The sequence below is a fragment of the Hyperolius riggenbachi genome, chromosome 10 (assembly GCF_040937935.1).
Source record: "Hyperolius riggenbachi isolate aHypRig1 chromosome 10, aHypRig1.pri, whole genome shotgun sequence".
Taxonomy (NCBI): Eukaryota; Metazoa; Chordata; class Amphibia; order Anura; family Hyperoliidae; genus Hyperolius; species Hyperolius riggenbachi.
In genome coordinates this window covers 23,919,996-23,941,274 of record NC_090655.1, presented here as the reverse complement: position 1 = coordinate 23,941,274, position 21,279 = coordinate 23,919,996, and the positions used below count along the sequence as shown (strand labels likewise).

The 21,279-nt window shown below is 42.3% G+C and overlaps 1 protein-coding gene across 2 annotated transcripts in view; it reads right to left on the bottom strand.

Annotated features, from left to right (window-relative positions):
- INPP5A (inositol polyphosphate-5-phosphatase A) overlaps positions 1-21,279 on the bottom strand; it is a 614,694-nt gene that overhangs the window by 156,401 nt on the left and 437,014 nt on the right. For both annotated transcript variants that reach the window (XM_068255129.1, XM_068255128.1), the window contains exon 9: positions 7,259-7,343. In XM_068255129.1, coding sequence (XP_068111230.1) covers positions 7,259-7,343 — 85 coding nt within the window. The remainder of the gene's footprint in view (positions 1-7,258; positions 7,344-21,279) is intronic.

Below are 21,279 nucleotides of genomic sequence, written 5' to 3'. Positions count from 1 at the left end.
AAAAGTATTTTAAACTAACCTTTTATCACTTTATTGATAGCAGCGCATCTTTATCAATTAAAGAAAGAAGAAGAAAAAAATAATGTTGATCAGATTCGAACTAGCAAAACTTTCTTCCTAGCCAAGTGCTTTACCACTAGGCTACAGCTTCTTGACACTTTAATGCTGTGTTAGAATAGTTATATAGTCTCACTGTCCTCTATGTTAAACAGCACCATCTAGTGTTAAAATTCCACAGCAGGGCAGCCAGAGTCAAGTGTGCCGTCACTGCCGTGTTAATAATGCAGACAGCGCGACTGCAAAAGTTTCCGACATCTAGATTACATCTTTTGGATGTACGCAACGCATCCTGACCCACGGTAACAATATGGAAAACGGTATTTATCGTGTCATAAATACCATTCTCCTGAAGCAAATCAAAATGGTATTTAGCAATTAGGTTAAAACGCTAAATAGCGTTTTAAGCACCATGCGCCATTTTTTCCAGGCGCCATTTTTGACTGTATGCCATTTGTTGTATTTAAACACCAGAGTATCGGGGTCCAAGCCTGAGTCAGTCAATTCATCAAAGCTAAGGTTATCTCGGATATGTTGAGGTGTTAGCCCTTTTAAGCGGCGATATTTTATTTGATTCTTGACCTGGTGTTTGACGGCTGGTATTGAGAGGGAGAAGTGGATAGTGTGATGGTCTGACCAGGCAACAGGATTAATTTCCACATTGGCTATTGACAGCCCAGTATGGAATATAAGGTCCAGAGTGTGGCCTTTCCTGTGAGTAATTAGCACACAAAAGTCTAAAATACTGAATGCTGTATTTTTCCGACCAGATTTTTTACCGCACAGCCTTTTATGAATTGACCCCAATGTGACAACCTGAGAGATATATTAGTTTAATAGTTTGCGACCACTTACAGTATTGATTTCACAAGATCTTGATAACTTTTACCCAAGATTTATAAACCAATTAGAACGTATAGGAACATTGTGGTATTTGGCAATATGGTTTAAAGAGGAAATGTAGTCAAAATAACAATTCAAATTGCTTTTGTTTCTTTACAATAGTCATTTGGAAATTATTTAGACTGATTGTCCTTTTTAAAGGGACTCCGAGCAGTGCAGAAACTATGGAAAGATGCTTATCATTTTAAAGCTCTCTTTCTCCTCTTTCCAATGATATATAAACCACTGCCCTATGCCTTTTAGTTTTTGCTATTGCCGCGACCGCGATTTCGATGGCGAAAATAGAGAAAACTAAAAGGAGTAGGGCGACGATTTAGGTGTCATCAGAAAGAGGAGAAAGAGAGCTTTAAAATGATATCCATCTTTCCATAGTTACATTGTATTACACAGGGCGACTTTTTCTCAAAGTCAGCAGCTCCATTCTGCAGAAAAAGTCGCCCTGTGTAATACAATGTACAGTGGAGGAAATAATTATTTGACCCCTCACTGATTTTGTAAGTTTGTCCAATGACAAAGAAATGAAAAGTCTCAGAACAGTATCATTTCAATGGTAGGTTTATTTTAACAGTGGCAGATAGCACATCAAAAGGAAAATCGAAAAAATAACCTTAAATAAAAGATAGCAACTGATTTGCATTTCATTGAGTGAAATAAGTATTTGAACCCTCTAACAATAAAAGACTTAATACTTAGTGGAAAAACCCTTGTTTGCAAGCACAGAGGTCAAACGTTTCTTGTAATTGATGACCAAGTTTGCACACATTTTAGGAGGAATGTTGGTCCACTCCTCTTTGCAGATCATCTCTAAATCCCTAAGGTTTCGAAGCTGTCTCTGTGCAACTCTGAGCTTGAGCTCCCTCCATAGGTTTTCTATTGGATTAAGGTCCGGAGACTGACTAGGCCACTCCATGACCTTAATGTGCTTCTTCTTGAGCCACTCCTTTGTTGCCTTTGCTGTATGCTTTGGGTCATTGTCGTGCTGGAACACTCATCCACGACCCATTTTCAGTTTCCTGGCAGAGGGAAGGAGGTTGTCGTTCAGGATTTCACGATACATGGCTCCGTCCATTTTCCCGTTAATGCGATTAAGTTGTCCTGTGCCCTTAGCAGAAAAACACCCCCAAAGCAAAATGTTTCCACCCCCATGCTTGACAGTGGGGACGGTGTTTTGGGGGTCATAGGCAGCATTTTTCTTCCTCCAAACACAGCGAGTTGAGTTAATGCCAAAGAGCTCTATTTTGGTCTCATGAGACCACAGCACCTTCTACCAGTCACTCACAGAATCATTCAGGTGTTCATTGGCAAACTTCAGACGGGCCTGCACATGTGCCTTCTTGAGCAGGAGGACCTTGCGAGCCCTGCAGGATTTTAATCCATTGCGGTGTAATGTGTTTCCAATGGTTTTCTTGGTGACTGTGGTCCCTGCTAATTTGAGGTCATTCACTAACTCCTACTGTGTAGTTCTAGGATGCTTTTTCACCTTTCTCAGAACCATTGACACCCCACGAGGTGAGATCTTGCGTGGAGCCCCAGAGCGAGGTCGATTAATGGTCATTTTGTGCTCCTTCCATTTTCGAACAATCGCACCAACAGTTGTCACCTTCTCTCCCAGCTTCTTGCTAATGGTTTTGTAGCCCGTTCCAGCCTTGTGCAGGTCTACAATTTTGTCTCTGACATCCTTGGACAGCTCTTTGGTCTTTCCCATGTTGGAGAGTTTGGAGTCTGCTTGATTGATTGATTCTGTGGACAGGTGTCTTTTATACAGGTGACTAGTTAAGACAGGTGTCCTTAATGAGAGTGACTAATTGAGTAGAAGTGTCTAACCACTCTGTGGGAGCCAGAACTCTTAATGGTTGGTAGGGGTTCAAATACTTATTTCACTCAATGAAATGCAAATCAGTTGCTATCTTTTATTTAAGGTTATTTTTTCGATTTTCCTTTTGATGTGCTATCTGCCACTGTTAAAATAAACCTACCATTGAAATGATACTGTTCTGAGACTTTTCATTTCTTTGTCATTGGACAAACTTACAAAATCAGTGAGGGGTCAAATAATTATTTCCTCCACTGTAACTATGGAAAGATGGATATCATTTTAAAGCTCTCTTTCTCCTCTTTCTGATGACACCTAAATCGTCACCCTACGCCTTTTAGTTCTCTATTTTCGCCATCGAAATCGCGACCGCGGCAATTTCAATCGCGAAAATAGCGAAAACTAAAAGGCGTACGGCGGCGGTTTATATATGTATCTTTCTATAGTTTTTGCACTGCTCGGAGTCCCTTTAAAATCTTTTCTTCCTGATTTAATAAATTCAGGTTCCTCTTTACAGCGGTTTGTGATCTATAAACGCAAAACAATTCTAAGTGAACTTTCACCCCAAGACGACATCATGTAAAGTAACAGAAATGTGCTAAAAACAAGCCTGCAAAACCAACTAAAACACAAAAGATACCAAATAATACACAGCAATGGTTTCACTGGGGAGATTAAAGGAAAAACTAGAAAGCCCTTGGTTCTCCCACAGAATAGGCTCTTGACCCAGGAAGGAGGACGTTACCAGTAGGCTAATTAGCTACACGTCACCATTGTCCACAACGGTCATAAACGACCTACTGAAGTATGAACCTGCAGCGCAAACACAGCTGGTGTAGATGTGATTACAGGCACATAATGAAGCCGGGCTTCAGGTACACTAATCTACTGTAGAGGGAGAGAATAGACACCAATCACAGAAGTGTGAAGGGCCCGGCAATGGATCAGGTGTACTGTGGTAACACAGCAATGACGTCCTGTCTATTCCTCGGTGCTTCTGACTTCAGACTCTGCTGCTTCCCATCATTTATCAGGATGGAATATTGAGAGCTACAAAATTGTTTAAAGAGACACTGAAGCGAAAAAAATTATATGATATAATGAATTGGTTGTGTACTATGAATAATTACTAGAAGATTAGCAGCAAAGAAAATATTCTCATATTTTTATTTTCAGGTATATGGCGTTTTTTCTAACATTGCATCATTCTCTAATATCTGCAGATTACACAATACTCAGCATTTAAAATGATTCTTTCAGAGCAGTCTGTGAACTAATGACCTCTCCTCTGGCAGATAAAAAGTAAACAGTTGAGATAATAAAAGTCAGAAGACAGCCCTCTCCACGACTTTTGAAAGTCGTAGAAATGAATGGCTTTTTTGCATAGAGATAACAACTGGAGTTTCTTAACTCTTCCTGTACTGGAAACAATTAGACTGATGTATCTGATCTTAATGTTTTATTTCTTAGCTGTACTACACATACAAATAATATCATAATTTTTTTTTTCGCTTCAGTGTCTCTTTAAAAGACCACTATCGTGGAAAAATGTAAAATTTTAAATATAGTATATTCTGGCGTATAAGACTACTTTTTAACCCTAGAAAATCATCTGAAAAGTCAGGGGTCGTCTTATATGCCGGGTGTCATGATGAGTCTCAGATCTCTCTGATGAGGACTGTAGTGAAGCGGCGCAGGCGCACATGTGCGAGATCTGAGAGGCAGCGAAGGAGGTAAATAGGATACAAGGGTGGGGCCAGAGGGTGAAAGAGGCGTGTTTTATGGGCACAACGCAATCTATTCTTCCATACCGCTCTGATAAACAGGCAGACAAGGAGTTGACCAATCCACTTAGGGAGAGTTGACCAATCCAACCAGTCATTCGCCTATATACTGTTATATACTGGGTACCACATAGAATACAGCACCAGTGTTCATACATAGCACCAGTATTATTTAGTGTGCGTTGGAAAAGGAGGGGGGGGGGGGGTAGTCTTATACAGTGAGTAAATCACAAACTCTATATTTTAACTGGAAAAGTTGGGGGGCCGTCTTGTACGCTGGTATATTTAAACACATACAAATAAGAAGTACGTTTCTTCCAGAGTAAAATGAGCCATACATTACTTTTCTCCTGTGTTCCGGTTACCGAAGTTTTGAGCTAGTCCATCTCTTCATGGGGGATTCTCAGCATGGCCTTTAGGGCTCGTTCCCACTATCGCGAATCTGCATGCGTCCAACGCATGCAGATCCGCACATGTAATGCAAGTGGATGGGCCTGTTTCCACTGTAGCGTTGTTGAGGTGCGTTTTTTTCAGCGGTAAAAAAACGCACAAAAGAGCCAACGATTTCGCCTGCGTCGGGAATCCGTGCGAATCGCCGCTAATGTATTTAATAGTAAAAACGCATGCGTTTGTTACATGCATTTTTACCCGCGATTTCGCGTGCGATTTCGCACCCTTTTCAATTTTATTTAGCCCTGGCAGTGTCATGGTTAATTTCGCATGGCACCCTGCCATGCGAAATCGCATGCGAAATCGCGGGTAAAAACGCATGCGGAAACGTATCCGCATGCGTTTTTACAAGCGTCGGAATGCGGCCGAAATCGCGTCGCAACAGTGGGAACGAGCCCTAAGTCTTTATAAAGACACTCACTGAAAAGGATCTATACAAAGGTAGTGGTCACCTTCCCTGCTCGCTGCACACTATTTTGGTAGCTAGACGGAGCAACTGACATTTACAAATTGCTTTTAAAAATAAAGAAAACCCAGAGAATCCCCCATGGAGAGAAGATCTAGTCTAAAACCTGTCAGTAATGTCAGATTTCTATTACCTACTGTAAGCGACAGCAACATAGGAGAGAAGTAATTTATGGCTCCTTTTACTCAGGAAAAGATGTACTTGTATTTAAATGTGTCTTTATGCATTTTTTTTTTTAACTTATGTGACTACACATAAGTAAAACCAGCACATACAATATACACTACACCAGTGGCATAACTACAATTCATGGGGCTCCCAGAAAAACGTTGGTAATAACCCCCCCCAAGTTTGTACTCCTTCCCTTGCCTCCTTTTGGTGCCCTCACAGCCTGTGGCATAGCTAAGAACCTGTGGGCCCCAGTGCAAGTTTAATGTTGGGGCCCTGGTGCAAGCATACTATAGCATAACAATTGATAGAACACACCAAAACCAATCAGGGGCAACCACAGTGTCAAGGGCTAAAAAGGAGATGGGAAACTGGCTCTTAATGATCACTACTATTCAAATCCACTATAGAAGTGAATATTATCAACACAAGACCGATAAAGAGCTAATACTGTGTTTAAGGGTTGGGCCCCTCTGGCCCTGATGCGGTCGCTACCTCTGCCCCCCCCCCCCTTATTGCTTCGCCACAGCTTATAGCCTTGGGGCCCATCTCACAAGGACCATTAAACAAGGGTGGCCATCATGTTCTTCGCTCCCCGTAACAAGTGTAGCCACAGAAACACCTGATGTGAAGTATAGGATCCCCTGTATGGGAGGAAGGGAAGGTTAGTAGTTGGGATCCACTGAGATCTCAGGGGCTGCTCGCCTCTTGTTACGCCCCGGCACTACACACACTGATGTAAACATTTCTACAGTGAGAAGGAACTTCAACTGTGCAGCTACTAATGAATAGACACTAGCTGAAGACCCAATTCTAAAAGATTAATAGGAGATGCTGTATAAAGTAGAAAAAAAAAAAAACATTCCCTGTAACTAACAGAATCATTACTATCAGGTGACTCACCCCAACCTTCTTTTCTGTGGCAAGGAAACTATACATTGACAGTTGCTTATTCCTGTTTTTGAGTATTTCATGGAAATACGACATTTTACAGTCAATCGACTCAGTTGTAAACATGTGGTGTGTGTATGTTTTTCTCTGCTTGTATATTAAGACGTTGCTCGCTTATCAAGTCAAAACTTCATAAAAATTTTTGCTCGTTTTGCAAAGCGCTCCTAAAGGACACCCGAGGTAAAAATAAACAAATGAAATAAACAATTGTATCTATCTTCCTTCTCCTAAAAATTACTTTTTAAGATATTCCACGGTTTTATTTTATGTTTAGCTCTACTTTTTAAGTTTTAACTTATTGTTTTTGCTCAATGACACATTAATTGAAGTATGCCAGAGCTAAAATCTATGAACCATTGATCCTTTTTATCTCTTTCCTGCTCTCAGAAGCCATTTTCTGCTGGGAAAGTGTTTTATAGTTGGAATTTCTTACCAGTGAGGGTCACACTGTAGTCACTTCCTGTCTGAGTCAGGACTGAGTCACCCACTTACATACCTGATATTTAACTCTTTCAGGCAGAGAAAGAAAAGTACATACACAATAACACGCTCCTAAAATGCAAATACACGGGATATGTTTAACCAACTTGTTATAGAGAGAGTCATATTCCAAGTAGCACAAACCTGGAATAATCGGAAACAAATAATAATTTGCAGGCAGCTTACCTCTACCACCGACTTTAAATCCAGCCGAAAATTAAAATCTCCAAAGACAAAGTACGGAACTTTTTCATACCGATGATCTGTAATACTGAGCAAGAATTAAACGTTAGTCATGTCAGTGGCTCAGCTTTCTACAAGAGAGTCATAAAAAGGAAGCGTTTCAGAGGCGTGGGCAATGACATGCTAATGATTTCAAGTTCATTGATGCAGCTTGAAAATGGACCAACAATGCAGCACCTTCCAGAGTTCATTTACAAGCTGCATGACTTATCATCATCATGGAATAAATTGCATCTCATTGGCCATCCCCAGTGATGCAAGCTTTTTATATACACTATATACAGGATCTTCTCAAAAAATTAGCATATTGTGATAAAGTTCATTATTTTCTGTAATGTACTGATAAACATTAGACTTTCATATATTTTAGATTCATTACACACAACTGAAGTAGTTCAAGCCTTTTATTGTTTTAATATTGATGATTTTGGCATACAGCTCATGAAAACCCAAATTTCCTATCTCAAAAAATTAGCATATTTCATCCGACCAATAAAAGAAAAGTGTTTTTAAAACAAAAAAAAGTCAACCTTCAAATAAATATGTTCAGTTATACACTCAATACTTGGTCGGGAATGCTTTTGCAGAAATGACTGCTTCAATGCGGCGTGGCATGGAGGCAATCAGCCCGTGGCACTGCTCAGGTGTTATGGAGGCCCAGGATGCTTCGATAGCGGCCTTAAGCTCATCCAGAGTGTTGGGTCTTGCGTCTCTCAACTTTCTCTTCACAATATCCCACAGATTTTCTATGGAGTTCAGGTCAGGAGAGTTGGCAGGCCAATTGAGCACAGTAATACCATGGTCGGTAAACCATTTACCAGTGGTTTTGGCATTGTGAGCAGGTGCCAGGTCGTGCTGAAAAATGAAATCTTCATCTCCATAAAGCTTTTCAGCAGATGGAAGCATGAACCTACTTTTGAACCAGAAACAGCAGGGACACACACACAGGGACGTAGAGACACATGCTCATTAAATTATATATATATATATATATATATATATATATATATATATATATATATATATATATATATATATATATATATATATATATATATATATATATATATATATACATACACACATATATATTTATATATATATATATACACACACAATTATATACTCGGATATAAGTCAGCCTGGTGTATAAGTCTACTCGCAAATTTTACCCTCTTAAGCCATTCTTTTTAATGACTCAAGAATAAGTCTACCCAGCAACAATAATGGCTGCACTTGGGGATCAATTATTAACCACCCTACATAGTAAGCACTGCAACCCAGTTACATTGTGGTAGAGAACAGCTGTTCTCAACTGCCCAGCAAGCAGCATATCTCTCTCTATATTTTTTTTTTTACTATACAACCTCATACCTTATCACACTGTTAGTGGGTGTGGGCAGTTGGCGCGGTCCATTTTTTGCCCATATCTACCAGCAGTAAAGATGATGACCTGCAGGCTCACAGTGGCTCAAACAACATGAACAAATTGCACAACGCCTATCATTTCTTGATCCAGCTTTTATTTTTTAACGTCTCAATTTGCAATGTCTTTTGTTTTACCACTACTGCCCCCTTTCTGTAAAAATCCTTCTTAAAAACAAAAAATGGACAGTTGCAGGTTTAACTGACATCAGCATAAACTCCACACTCCACAAACAAACTCCATATTAGTAGACTTCTCTAAACTTTCCCTGCTCTGGTTGCTACCACGCTTCATAACACATTAACTTTAAAACAAAGACATTTTGGCCTTTGCCAATTTCAGTAATTCATTTTGATTTTTGGCATTGCTCAAGGTCATTTACAGCTAACATAAAAATAATGAATGGTAGTGAAGTAGCAGAAAGGCGTGACGGATGGCTTTTTAAATAAATTGATTTTTTCAAGGAAGGTATGCGCAGCTAATTTTTCCCCAAAGTAATTTTTTTCTCAATTGACACTTCTTGCCAAAGAAGTGCTACTTACAGCTTGTTAACTAAATGGATCTATCACAAGTCAAGGAATGATGGAGTCAAAAGATACCAGGCCAAACACAAAAAGAAATCAGTTAATTAAACCTCAATTACATTACTTTTACACATTTAAGGATTTCATAAAAATGATTAGTTTCACCTCGCTTATGTGGAGCACACTTTGCCCTGAAGGGAGAGGTGCGGAGCTCGTAGCTGGTGGATCAGAATCTGGAGAGATGTTCCAGTAAGTTGGCAGGCCCGAAAATTTAAAGTTTCTAGCACAGTTGTCTACATTCTTTATGCTAGAGGATTGGGGAGGTAACCGGTGTCTGGTCATTTGTACGTCAGTCAAATGCAAGCATTATCAGCAGCACGGTGGCATAGTGGTTATCACTCTTGCCTTGCAGTGCTGGGTCCCCGGTTCGATTCCAGGCCAGAATGGATCTCCGACGAAGGACAGAGGTCCGACACGCGTAGGATAGTCGCAGAGCTGGGCCTCACTGTGTGGACGTTCACATCCCCGGGGTGAGTTGTTATTTAGCATACGCTGACATGTGCACATCGGTGTATGGAGAGGATATGTTTTGAGTGATTCATTACATGCCACCTGGGTTTACATTATAGCATATGTACATATCTTTTTTGGTACTGTGTATTGTCAAGGATCCGCCTCTATTCCCTGAGGGTCGACCGTGTATTTTACATTTGGTGTGTCATTTGATAGATTACCCCGCACTCTGGGTTTCCCAGATACTGTTTTTAATTGTTTTTTTTATTGCATTTGCCTTAAAGAAAACCTGTACTGAAAATAAGTTCCCCTGGGGGGTACTCACCTCAGTAGGGGGAAGCCTCTGGACCCTATCGAGGCTTCCCCCGTCCTCCTGTGTCCCACGGCGGTCTCACTGCAGCCCCCGGAACGCACAGGCGACAAATCAGAAAGCCTGTGCAATACTTACCTTCCCTGGCTCCACCGGGGGCGCTGTTGCGGCTCTTCTGACGGAGATAGGCGGAAATAGCTGATCTCTGTCGGGTCCGCTCTACTGCGCAGGCGACCTGCGCCAGCGCAGTAGAGCGGCCCGACGGAGATCGGCTATTTTTGCCTATCTCCGTGGGAAGAGTGAATACTGCGCCTGCGCTGGAGCCAAAAAGTAAATGACATCGCCGCCGCATCAGGAGGATTTTCTCTGCCGCCGTAGGACCGAGGAGGACGGGGGAAGCCTCAATAGGATCCGGAGGCTTCCCCCACCCCAGGTGAGAACCCCCCCAGGGGAGTTTTTTTCATTACAGATTTTCTTTAAATAAAGATTATTATTCATATAATTGGAGCTGAATTGATTTTTTGACTTTATATGTCATGGACGTCTTGTTTATTGCGATTCCCAGCCAGGTTAACATCTGCAAGGAGTTTGTATGTCCTCCCTGTGTCTGCGTGCGTTTCCTCCGGGCACTCTGGTTTCCTCCCACATCCCAAAAACACACAGATAAGTTAACTGGCTTCCCCCTAAATTGGCTATAGACAATAAATACACTACACGATGCATACATAGACATATGACTATGGTAGGGATTACATCGTGAGCCCCTCTGAGGGACAGTTAGTGACAAGACTATATTCTCTGTACAGCGCTGTGTACGATGTCAGCACTATATAAATACTAAATAATAATTATCAAGGCAGAAAATATCACCCCAGGGACCATGTCACAGAGGAAGCTTAGGGCCCGTTTCCACTATCACCATTGCCGCAGTGCAATGCGATCATTGCATCGCAGTCAGTGGGTGGTTCCGTGCGCCCTGAGGCCCAATACTATCCCTATGGGAATCGGATGTGTGCTGCGGGAAACTGCAGCACGCTCTCCATATTTTTGGTCGCGTCACATTTCATCGCAAACAAAAATTCACGTCAATGGTAACAGTTCCATTGACTAACATTCGCAGCAGTTTGGATGTGTTATGATGATCGCACCGCACCACAGGTAGGGAAACCGGGCCCTTCGTTGGAGTGATAAGTGGTTAGGAATAGACCTGAATTCCGAACAACTATTGTACATCAAAACCACTGAGATCAAGGCTGCCCTCAGGGAATCAAATGGACAGATGTATGGGGCCCCAGGTGAGTTTGGGGACCGAACAGTGGCAGTGCCACACACAGGCAACGATTGTGATCGGGTCAGCTTGTGTGCAAGCCCAGTAGCGGGTCTTGGGAATAGTCAAGAGTTTGGTTGAGGAGACAGATACCTGTCCTGGTATCCCTCAGCCACCACTTCACTACAAGAAAGTGGGCTTGCTGCCATAAATAATAATTAAAAAAAGCAATATTATTCATCATGTTATTTTCACTACAGTTCCTCTTTAGGTAGATCAAGATTGAGTACCCCCCTGGAATCAACTAAAGTACCCCCCGGGATACCACACATTGAGAGCCTAAGCTAAAACAGAATGATGCGTGGGAAGGAGGAGTGACTAGCGGCACGGGGCGGAGCAGTTTCTAGAGGAAGGGTTAAAGTGGTGAACAATGACCTTACCTCGGGAAGAGACATTCCAGTTAGACCACACCCCTCACTGATGCATCATGGCTGCTGAAAACAGGCTAAATTCACAGCGGAGGACTATCTAGCATGTGTACAAAGCCTTGTTTGCGTCTGTCCCACACTCAGTTTGCATGGAATAGGTACAATTGTAACACGGGCTCAGTTCGGGCTGTCCATCCAGTCCACGAATAGACAAACCACCCTATTTCCACACATAGGACAAGCTGTAATCAAGATGACACAAGTGCCAGAAGGCCACAGCCAAGATCGGGAAAGATGGACTCCTCGCAGCCAATATAAATATCCAAAGCCACAATAAATTTAAATGGCTTAGCCGATTTTGCAGCTTTATTGCGGCTGGTAAGGATTTTATAAATGTTATCGCATGAAGAAGACATAAGTTGTCCCTGTGAGGCATCCATTGGTGAGAAGTACAAGGGATAGATCATAACAATACGCTGCAGGATAGCATGATTCATTCCACTAAGGGTGAGCAGGAGGTTAACTAGCAACAGCGTTAGCGGTGTATACAGTACAACAATACATCACACACAGCACTCCAACACGCAAATCTTCTAATGGCTTTACTAAACTTACAGGTGGATTGCAAAGGAAGGGCGGCACTTAAAGGGAAACCAAGCGGATAGTAAAATGGAGGCTGCCATGTTTATTTCCTTTTAAACAATGCAAGTTGCCTGACTGCCCTGCTGATCCTCTGTCTCTGATACTTTTAGTCATAGACCCTGAACAAGCATGCAGCTCCAACGCAAAGGAAACCAGAGCTGAGGGGAAAAAAAAACAAAAAGTTTTATACATACCTTGCACTTCTTCCTGCCCCATGGGCTCCGATCGCTCCCACACCGCCATCCTCAGTGTTCTGTACCGGGTCCTGTTACTTCATCCAGTCACAGCCAGTCTGTGCAAGAGGAAGTGCGCCCTCTATGTATAACTTTAACAGGACCCGGTACAGAAGACGGAAAAGACTGAGGACAGTGGCATAGGAGTGATCAGAGCACATGGGGCTAGAGCATACATGTCAAACTCCGGCCCGTGGGCTAAATCTGGCCCTTGGGGACATCAGATTTGGCCCTCTGGCGGTCTCCCCACTTTGCATTATGTTTGGCCCTCTTAGGACCACCAGAGAAGCTATATTGGAGGGTAAGCCCTAGATCACCAGGCAAGCCATATGGGGAGGGGGAAAATACTAGGTACCAAGGAACTGTATAGGAGAGGGAGGGGGGCCACTAGACCCCAGGGAACTATATAGGGGAAGAAGAGGGCCAATAGAAACCAGGAAACATCAGGGAATTGAATAGGGAAGGGAGGGAGAACCACTAAACACCAGGGAACTGTATAGATGAGGGAGGAGGGCCACTAGACACCAGGGAAGTGTATAGGGGAAAGGAGGGAGGTAATAGAAGCTAAGGAACCTTTATAGGGGATGGAGGGGGCTATTAGACACCAGGGAACTTTATAAGGAAGGTAGGTGGCCACGAGACATTGAGGTTGACCTACAACTTGGTCCCAGAGCTCAATTTCAGCCCACTTTGTATTTGAGTTTGACACCCCTGGGCTAGAGGAAGCCCCAGGTATGTATAAAAGGGGGGCATTGTTGCTAGAACTTGCACTGTGACTATGTACTCTAAAGGGCTATCTATATAAATACACAATATGGCGAGACATTACACGATGACTATGGTAGGATTAGACTGTGAGCTCCTCTGAGGACAGTCAGTGATATGACTATGTACTCTGTAATGTGCTGCAGAAGATGTCAGTGCTATATAAATACATAATAATAATATGGCAGGACATTACACGATGACTATGGTAGGATTAGACTGTGAGCTCCTATGAGGACAGTCAGTGACATGACTATGTACTCTGTAATGTGCTGCACGAGATGTCAGTGCTATATAAATACATAATAATATGGTAGGACATTAGACTAGGACTATGGTAGGATTAGATTGTGAGCTCCTCTGACGACAGTCAGTGACATGACTATGTACTCTGTAAAGTGCTGCAGATGATGTCAGTACTATATAAATACAGAGTACATAGTCATGTCACTGACTGTCGTCAGAGGAGCTTACAATCTAATCCTACCCTAGTCATAGTATAATGTCCTACCATATTATTATTATTATTATTATTATGTATTTATATAGTACTGACCTCTTCTGCAGCACTGTACAGAGTACATAGTCATGTCACTGACTGTCCTCAGAGGAGATCACAATCTAATCCTGTCATAGTGTAGTGTTTCACATTATTATTATTAATATTACCACCATATTATTACTATGTATTTATATAGTACTGACATCATCTGCAGCACTTTACATAGTACGAATATGGTGGTAATAATAAAAATAATAATAATGTAAAACACTAGACTATGACAGGATTAGATTGTGATCTCCTCTGAGGACAGTCAGTGACATGACTATGTACTCTGTACAGTGCTGAAGAAGAGGTCAGTGCTATATAAATACATAATAATAATAATAATATGGTAGGACATTATACTATGACTAGGGTCGGATTAGATTGTGAGCTCCTCTGAGGACAGTCAGTGACATGACTATGTACTCTGTAATGTGCTGCAGAAGATGTCAGTGCTATATAAATACATAATAATATGGTAGGACATTAGACTAGGACTATGGTAGGATTAGATTGTGAGCTCCTCTGACGACAGTCAGTGACATGACTATGTACTCTGTATTTATATAGTACTGACATCATCTGCAGCACTTCACAGAGTACATAGTCATGTCACTGACTGTCCTCAGAGGAGCTCACAATCGAATCCTACCCTAGTCATAGTATAATCTCCTACCATATTATTATTATTATGTATTTATATAGTACTGACCTCTTCTGCAGCACTGTACAGAGTACATAGTCATGTCACTGACTGTCCTCAGAGGAGATCACAATCTAATCCCACCATAGTAATAGTCTAATGTCCTACCATATTCTTTTTATGTATTTATATAGCATTTACATCTTCTGCAGCACTGTACAGAGTACATAGTCATGTCACTGACTGTCCTCAGAGGAGATCACAATCTAATCCTGTCAGTCTAGTGTTTTACATTATTATTATTAATATTACCACCATATTATTACTATGTATTTATATAGTACTGACATCATCTGCAGCACTTTACATAGTAAGAATATGGTGGTAATAATATAAATAATAATAATGTAAAACACTAAACTACGACAGGATTAGATTGTGAGCTCCTCTGCGGACAGTCCGTGACATGACTATGTACTGTGTAAAGTGCTGCAAAAAGAAGTCAGTGCTATATAAAAATATGATAATTGAAAATAAAACTGATCTGGGTTTCACAAATATGGAAAAAATTAAAATGATCTGAATATTAGGTGAGCGTTTGTAAAAAAAAAAAAAAAAAAAAAAAAAAAAATTGAAACTTGCTTTACAGAGAAAACTTTACATCTATATTTCACAAAGTTTTTTTTATAAAACTAAAAGTTTTGCAATAAAATTCCAGCATGTGTCAAGTCGAGCAGCAGTAGCTGCATCTCCCCAGCAATCCTCTCTATATAGGCACAGAGCTGGAGAAAGGAAGGGAAGGATATGACCCATGTGAAGTGGGAGGCGGATGAGCGTAATTCAGCGTGACAAGGGGCACACTGATTTAGCTGAACCATTTCTCAGGCCACTTTGTCAGGAGGATCATCTGCATTATTCCCCTAATAGCCATGCCTAATGCAATAGCCTGGGGGGTTTTGTCCCGAGCCAAGGTATCAGCTGCAGGTCAGAAGGTAACATACTGTTTACACGATGATTTCCTAAAGCACTTATCTCACATTCGGTGTGAACGTTGACTTTACTGTGTGTAAGGAGAGGCCAGAAGAATTGGAGGAATGGGAGACATTAGGCACACTGGGTTAGAGCTGAATGGCTGAGGTGGGAGGTCTGCCTCTGGGACACTGTGGCTCTCAGCGGGGCACCTTATAAGTGGCGTCATTGCAGATCATTCAAGCAAACCGCAACAGTGTCACCAACATTCCCACACAAAGACAAAGTTCTTCACACAGTCTATAAACATGCTACCCCCGGCCAATTCATCCCCTACTGACCCCATTCAAAAAGTCACTCTGGTTTTTTTTTAAATTTTATTTAAAAATCAGGGGAAAGGACAGCTAAATAGGCTGAAAAGGCCAATGGTGGGGGAAGACTGCCACTCAGGTTTCATGGGAAGCCTGTGATAATTTTACATTGTATTTAAAAGGGCCACTATTGTGAAAAATGTTAAAATGTATGTAAGCACATAAAAAGCAAATTTCTCCTAGAGTAAAATGAGCTATAAATTACTTTTCGCTTATGTTGCTGTCACTTACAGCAGGTAGAAGAAATCTGTCAGGACTGACAGGATTTGGACTAGTCCATTTCCTCATGAGGAATTCTCAGGGTTTTCTTCATTTTCAAAAACACTTTGTGAACGGGCAGTTGCTCATTCTAAGTGCCAGAGTAGTGTGCAAGCAGGGTGGGGGGCGGCCTGCATCTTTGTATAGATCCTTTCCAGGGAGTGCTTTTGTAAAGAATAAAATGAAATACTGAGAATTCCCTATGATGAGATGGACTAGTCAAAAACCTGTCAGTTCTGTCATATTTCTACTACTGTAAGTGACAGCAACATAGGAGAAAAGTAATCTATGGCTCATTTTACTGTGGAAGAAATATACTTATTTGTATGTGTTTACATGTATTTACATTTTTTTTTTTTTTGCAATAGTGGTCCTTTAATAGCAGACAAAAAAAAAACCCCAAAAAGTTATTTACCACAGATATAAAAAGTTTTTGATTCTTTCAGTTTTCTTCCCACAGTAATCAATGGGTTCTTACACACATCCAAATGTGACTGGCCAATTTTACCAATTCCAAAGCTTACCTGCACCAGCTGTTCATAGCATTCAAATGCTGACCCACAGCACTGATGATGGGGACCCACTACCATCATCAGTGATGTAACCACAAATCACGGGTCCCCCAGCAAAACTTAGCCGCCCTCCCCTCCCATGTCCACAGCCCTTCCCTTGCCTCCCCCCAACTGTCCCTCTTCAAGAGACCTGTCCCTCTTTCTGGACTTTGTCCCTCTTTCTATATAAATATATATATATTTCTGCACTAAAAAACGTGTGATTGACCCTAAACTTTATTCCCATCCTTTATATTGATATATTGCTAATTGTAAAATGTTAATATGAAGGAAAATGAACCAGGATAGAAAGGACCAGTGTGGTTTGAATTCAAAAACATTTCTCTTATAGAATCTTTATGGTATGCATGACTAGGGGTGTGATGGGCCGTGATCAGGTGCGTGATCAGGAGTGCAGCATAAGTGTCCCTCTTTCTCATCTCAAAAAGTTGGGAGGTATGCTCACAGCCTGGGGGCCCATCATGCAAGGGACAAAAAACAAGTGTGGTCATCCTGATCTTCACACCCATAATGTGTAGGTACAAAAACACCTGAGCAGGACTATCAGACAAAGGGGAGGTTAGTAGTTGGGGGCCCCCTACACACACCTATCTGGGACCCCATGCAGTCACAGTGGCTGCTCCCCCCCCTAGTTACACCACTGTCCGTCATACTACATGGAGGTGGTAAGATTGGTCAGTGATTGGTCCTGGTAAGTGTCAATTCTGTTTTTATCACCTGCTCAGGGTCCCTTTTAGGGCCCGTTTCCACTAGGAGCGGTGCGATGCGGCTACATAGCCGCTTCGCACCGCAGGTGTGCTGAAACACATGCATGGCAATGGAAGTGTTTCCACTGCATGCATGTTGTGCGGCGCGGAGCGATCCGAAAATCTGCAGCATGCTGCAGATTTTCGCACGCCCGCATCCGCGTCCCATCTCCTCCATGGACTTCCGCATTGGGAGATGCGGAAGTGATGCGATGCAGCTAGGTAGCCGCATTCGCATCACTTACTAGTGGAAACAGGCCCTAACTGAAGTTTTTAGCTCTATATTTTTCTTGCTTTACTGTTCACTGTAAAAAAAAATAGTCAATATGCAATTTAAAATGGTTCCAAATTGTATTTATATATGTTACAGGCAAAGTGTGAAAGGTCTGTTTTTGTGACGTACTTTGCCTAAGCACTCTATAGAATGCCTGAATGTCGTACTTTTCCTGTAACATATACAGTGAATGTACAACCGACCCGCCTGTAGATGTGAGTGGTCTCTCTCCTCTCCCGCTATGTCTGCAGCTCTCTTTCTCTTCCTTAAGCAGGCCATACACTGGCTCGATTCACGGCCGTTTCGACAGCAGATCCGATCCTGGGATCGGATCTGCTGCCAATCGCTTGCGCTAAACGCACCCGCCGATCCGATTCCCTCCCGAAATCGGATCGGTCCGTCGATCGCGCCGTGCGGGAAATTACCCTCGATCGCCCGCCGGTAGGAGCGCGTCGCTTGCGGCGTACGATTCGGGCCCGATCCGAGCATGTATACATTACCTGAAGCTGGCTCCGGGGTCCTCTTCTCCTCGCTGCACCGCATTTCCGCATGTCCCAGTGTACGCTTATACTTCCTGTGTCACTCCGGTGACCAGGAAGTTGAAATAGTGGGCGCTCTATTTGAACTTCCTGGTCACGGAGTAACACAGGAAGCGCCGGGATGGAGCAAGAACAGCGGTGCGGTGCAGTGCAGAGAAGACGCCCGGGAGCCAGCCTCAGGTAATGTATACGGGGGGGGGGGGGGGGGACAGGCGGCAGGAGCAGCTGAACAGATTGTGATCAGTTTCAGGCTGAAATCGATTCACAATCTGTTTGCAGTAAAGGCAGCCATACGATCCCTATCTGATCAGATTCGATCAGATAGGGATCTGTCAGCTGGTCGATCTAATGGCACATCGACCAGTGTATGGCCACCTTTACTTTAGTTTTCAGTAGTGCTCTTGTCTGTGCCTCTGCTTTGCTTCGTCAGTCTCACCAATGGCTGCTCTCTTCTTTAGTCTCTGCCTCTATTTTCTCACAAAAATCATGCTTATTTCAGATGGACGTTTGGAGGCGTTGCGTTCGTTGGCATCGCGTCCGTAGGCTTTCAGCAGCGTTTGTGTTGCGTTTGGATGCGGTCGCGTTTTTTCTTCCCCTAGGGGGACATTAGCCGTCGCGGTTAATCGCCCTTGGAAGCTACATGTAGCTTCCAGGGGCTCCTTGAACGCCAGGGAAAATCGGGACCCAAACGCTGCGTTTGTGTAAACGCGCTTGAAAGCTTGGTATAAACGCTCTCATTCACTTGAATGGGAGCGTTTAACACCAAGCCCTGATCGCTGGCTGTAAACGCTCTGCAAGCGTCCGTCTGAACCAGCCCTAAAGCATTGCATCATGACTGTAAACTTATTGTTTGCTGCATCATGGCTTTCCAGGCTCCTCCCCCTCACTAGCCTTCAACTGCCTAAACCCAACTGCCATTTTTCCCCCTCTGCACATGATGTCCAGCTTTTCTCTCCTCTTTCCTGCTCATGGGCTCCCCCTGGTGGCAGCACCTGAAGGCTCCTTCACAGCACTTTCCACAATCCGTAAATATCAGCACTCATGGCGCATCATTACTAGCCTCACTGACAGCAGGCATAGGTATGCAGCTGTTACAGTCAAAGTGTGAAAAAAAAGCAGGCATTCTATAGAGAAATGGGTATTCTACACTCTGCCTGAATGTCTTCAGGCATTCTATAGAATGCCTGATTTCGTACTTTGCCTGTAACACACACACACATATTAATATATATAAATATATATATATATATATATATATATATATATATATATATATATATATATATATATATATATACACATACACACACACATACACACACACACATATATGTGTTCTCCCCAGAATTTTTTTCCAGCCGGGTGGCATGAAAAAGTAGCTGGGTGGGGCACAATGAGAGAATGCAGAGCCAGCGCTTCTCTGCATAACGTTGCTTACAGCAGAGGAGGAGGTGACCTGATGACATCCGGGTGCTCACCAAAACTAGCCAGGTGGATATATATATATATATATATATATATATATATATATATATATATATATATATATATATATAGATAGATAGATAGAGAGAGAGAGAGAGAGAGAATAAATAATAACATACAGAATTCTTGGTCTGTAGCATCCACCCCAAGCAGTTGCAGCCAGAGTTGGGAGTTCAGCATTAACCCCGGCTCTGTTGAGGCTGAAGGAGACATTTCAATATGAATGTAGAGAAAGTTTGCAGAGTGGAAGTGTTTTGCATTCTGTCAGGTCAGCAAGACATACAGGGGAACATGTATAGCTAACTACAATAGGGAACTTTGCATAGCTGATAGGTGCGACGGGAGAACTGAGCAATACCCCACTGTCCACATTTACAATAAAGAGGCATTTCCCTAGTCAGCGTGATTGTCAAGTAAAGGTCACCAGAAGGTAACTGGACAAAGACCAGCAATAGGAACGGAAGAGACAGCCATCATCATAAAGGCTCTGTACATTACTGGAAGTCTATGGAATTTTATAAAGTAACTTTTGGAAATTTTAAAGGGAACCTGAAGCGAGTAAAATTATTTAAAACAAACACATGACATAGCTGCAAATGAATATTACATACTTACCTCGCTGTCAGTTCCTCTCAGAAGCTCTTGTAGTGATATTTTCCAGTTCTGACAATATTTTGTCAGAACTGAAATAAATCAGTTGCTGTCAGTGATAACTGAACGGACAACTGATGTGCAAGGTAATGTCCATGTTTCCCTATGGCTCAAGTGGGCGATATTACAGTTTGCTGACCAGGACGCGGTTATTGGGTACTGGCCATTTTTAACGGGGAGGACAGAGTATTCCATTGATCTCAGTGGACAAATGGGATGCAGGAGAGGAAAAAGATTGAGGAGTAGACTACACAGGAGGTAAGTATGACCTGGGTATGGTTGTTTTGACTTTTTATTTTCAGTTCAGGTTCTCTTTAAAGCAGGACTTGCATGGCTCCTCCTCCTCTGTGAGATGGTATTCAAATGCTTATAAAACTACACAGACAGGACATTATTGTACAGCGGATGTTTCAGCATACAGCATGACTGGTTAACTAAAGGTCCGTACCCACCACGCGATTTTTGCGGCAACTTTTTTCATGATTGGCGACTATTTTTCACTTACAAGATTTTGGGTATGTTGTTGCAATTACACGATCGTTTTTTCATGATGTGTGGTGATCGCAACCATCATGACAAATCGTAACGAGGAAGATCCCTCTCATGTCACACCCGCTGTGTGCCAATGGTACAAGATGGATCTGGGAATGAGGACTCGTTGGATCATGGTTCCTGATCTACCTTCTATTGGTCTTGTGGTAGGTACCTAGCTTTAATGCTATGACCAAAGCACTTTTCTATCTCCTAGCCTCAGTGACAAACTGACTGCAACAAGTAGCTACAAATAACTTGCACTGGGAG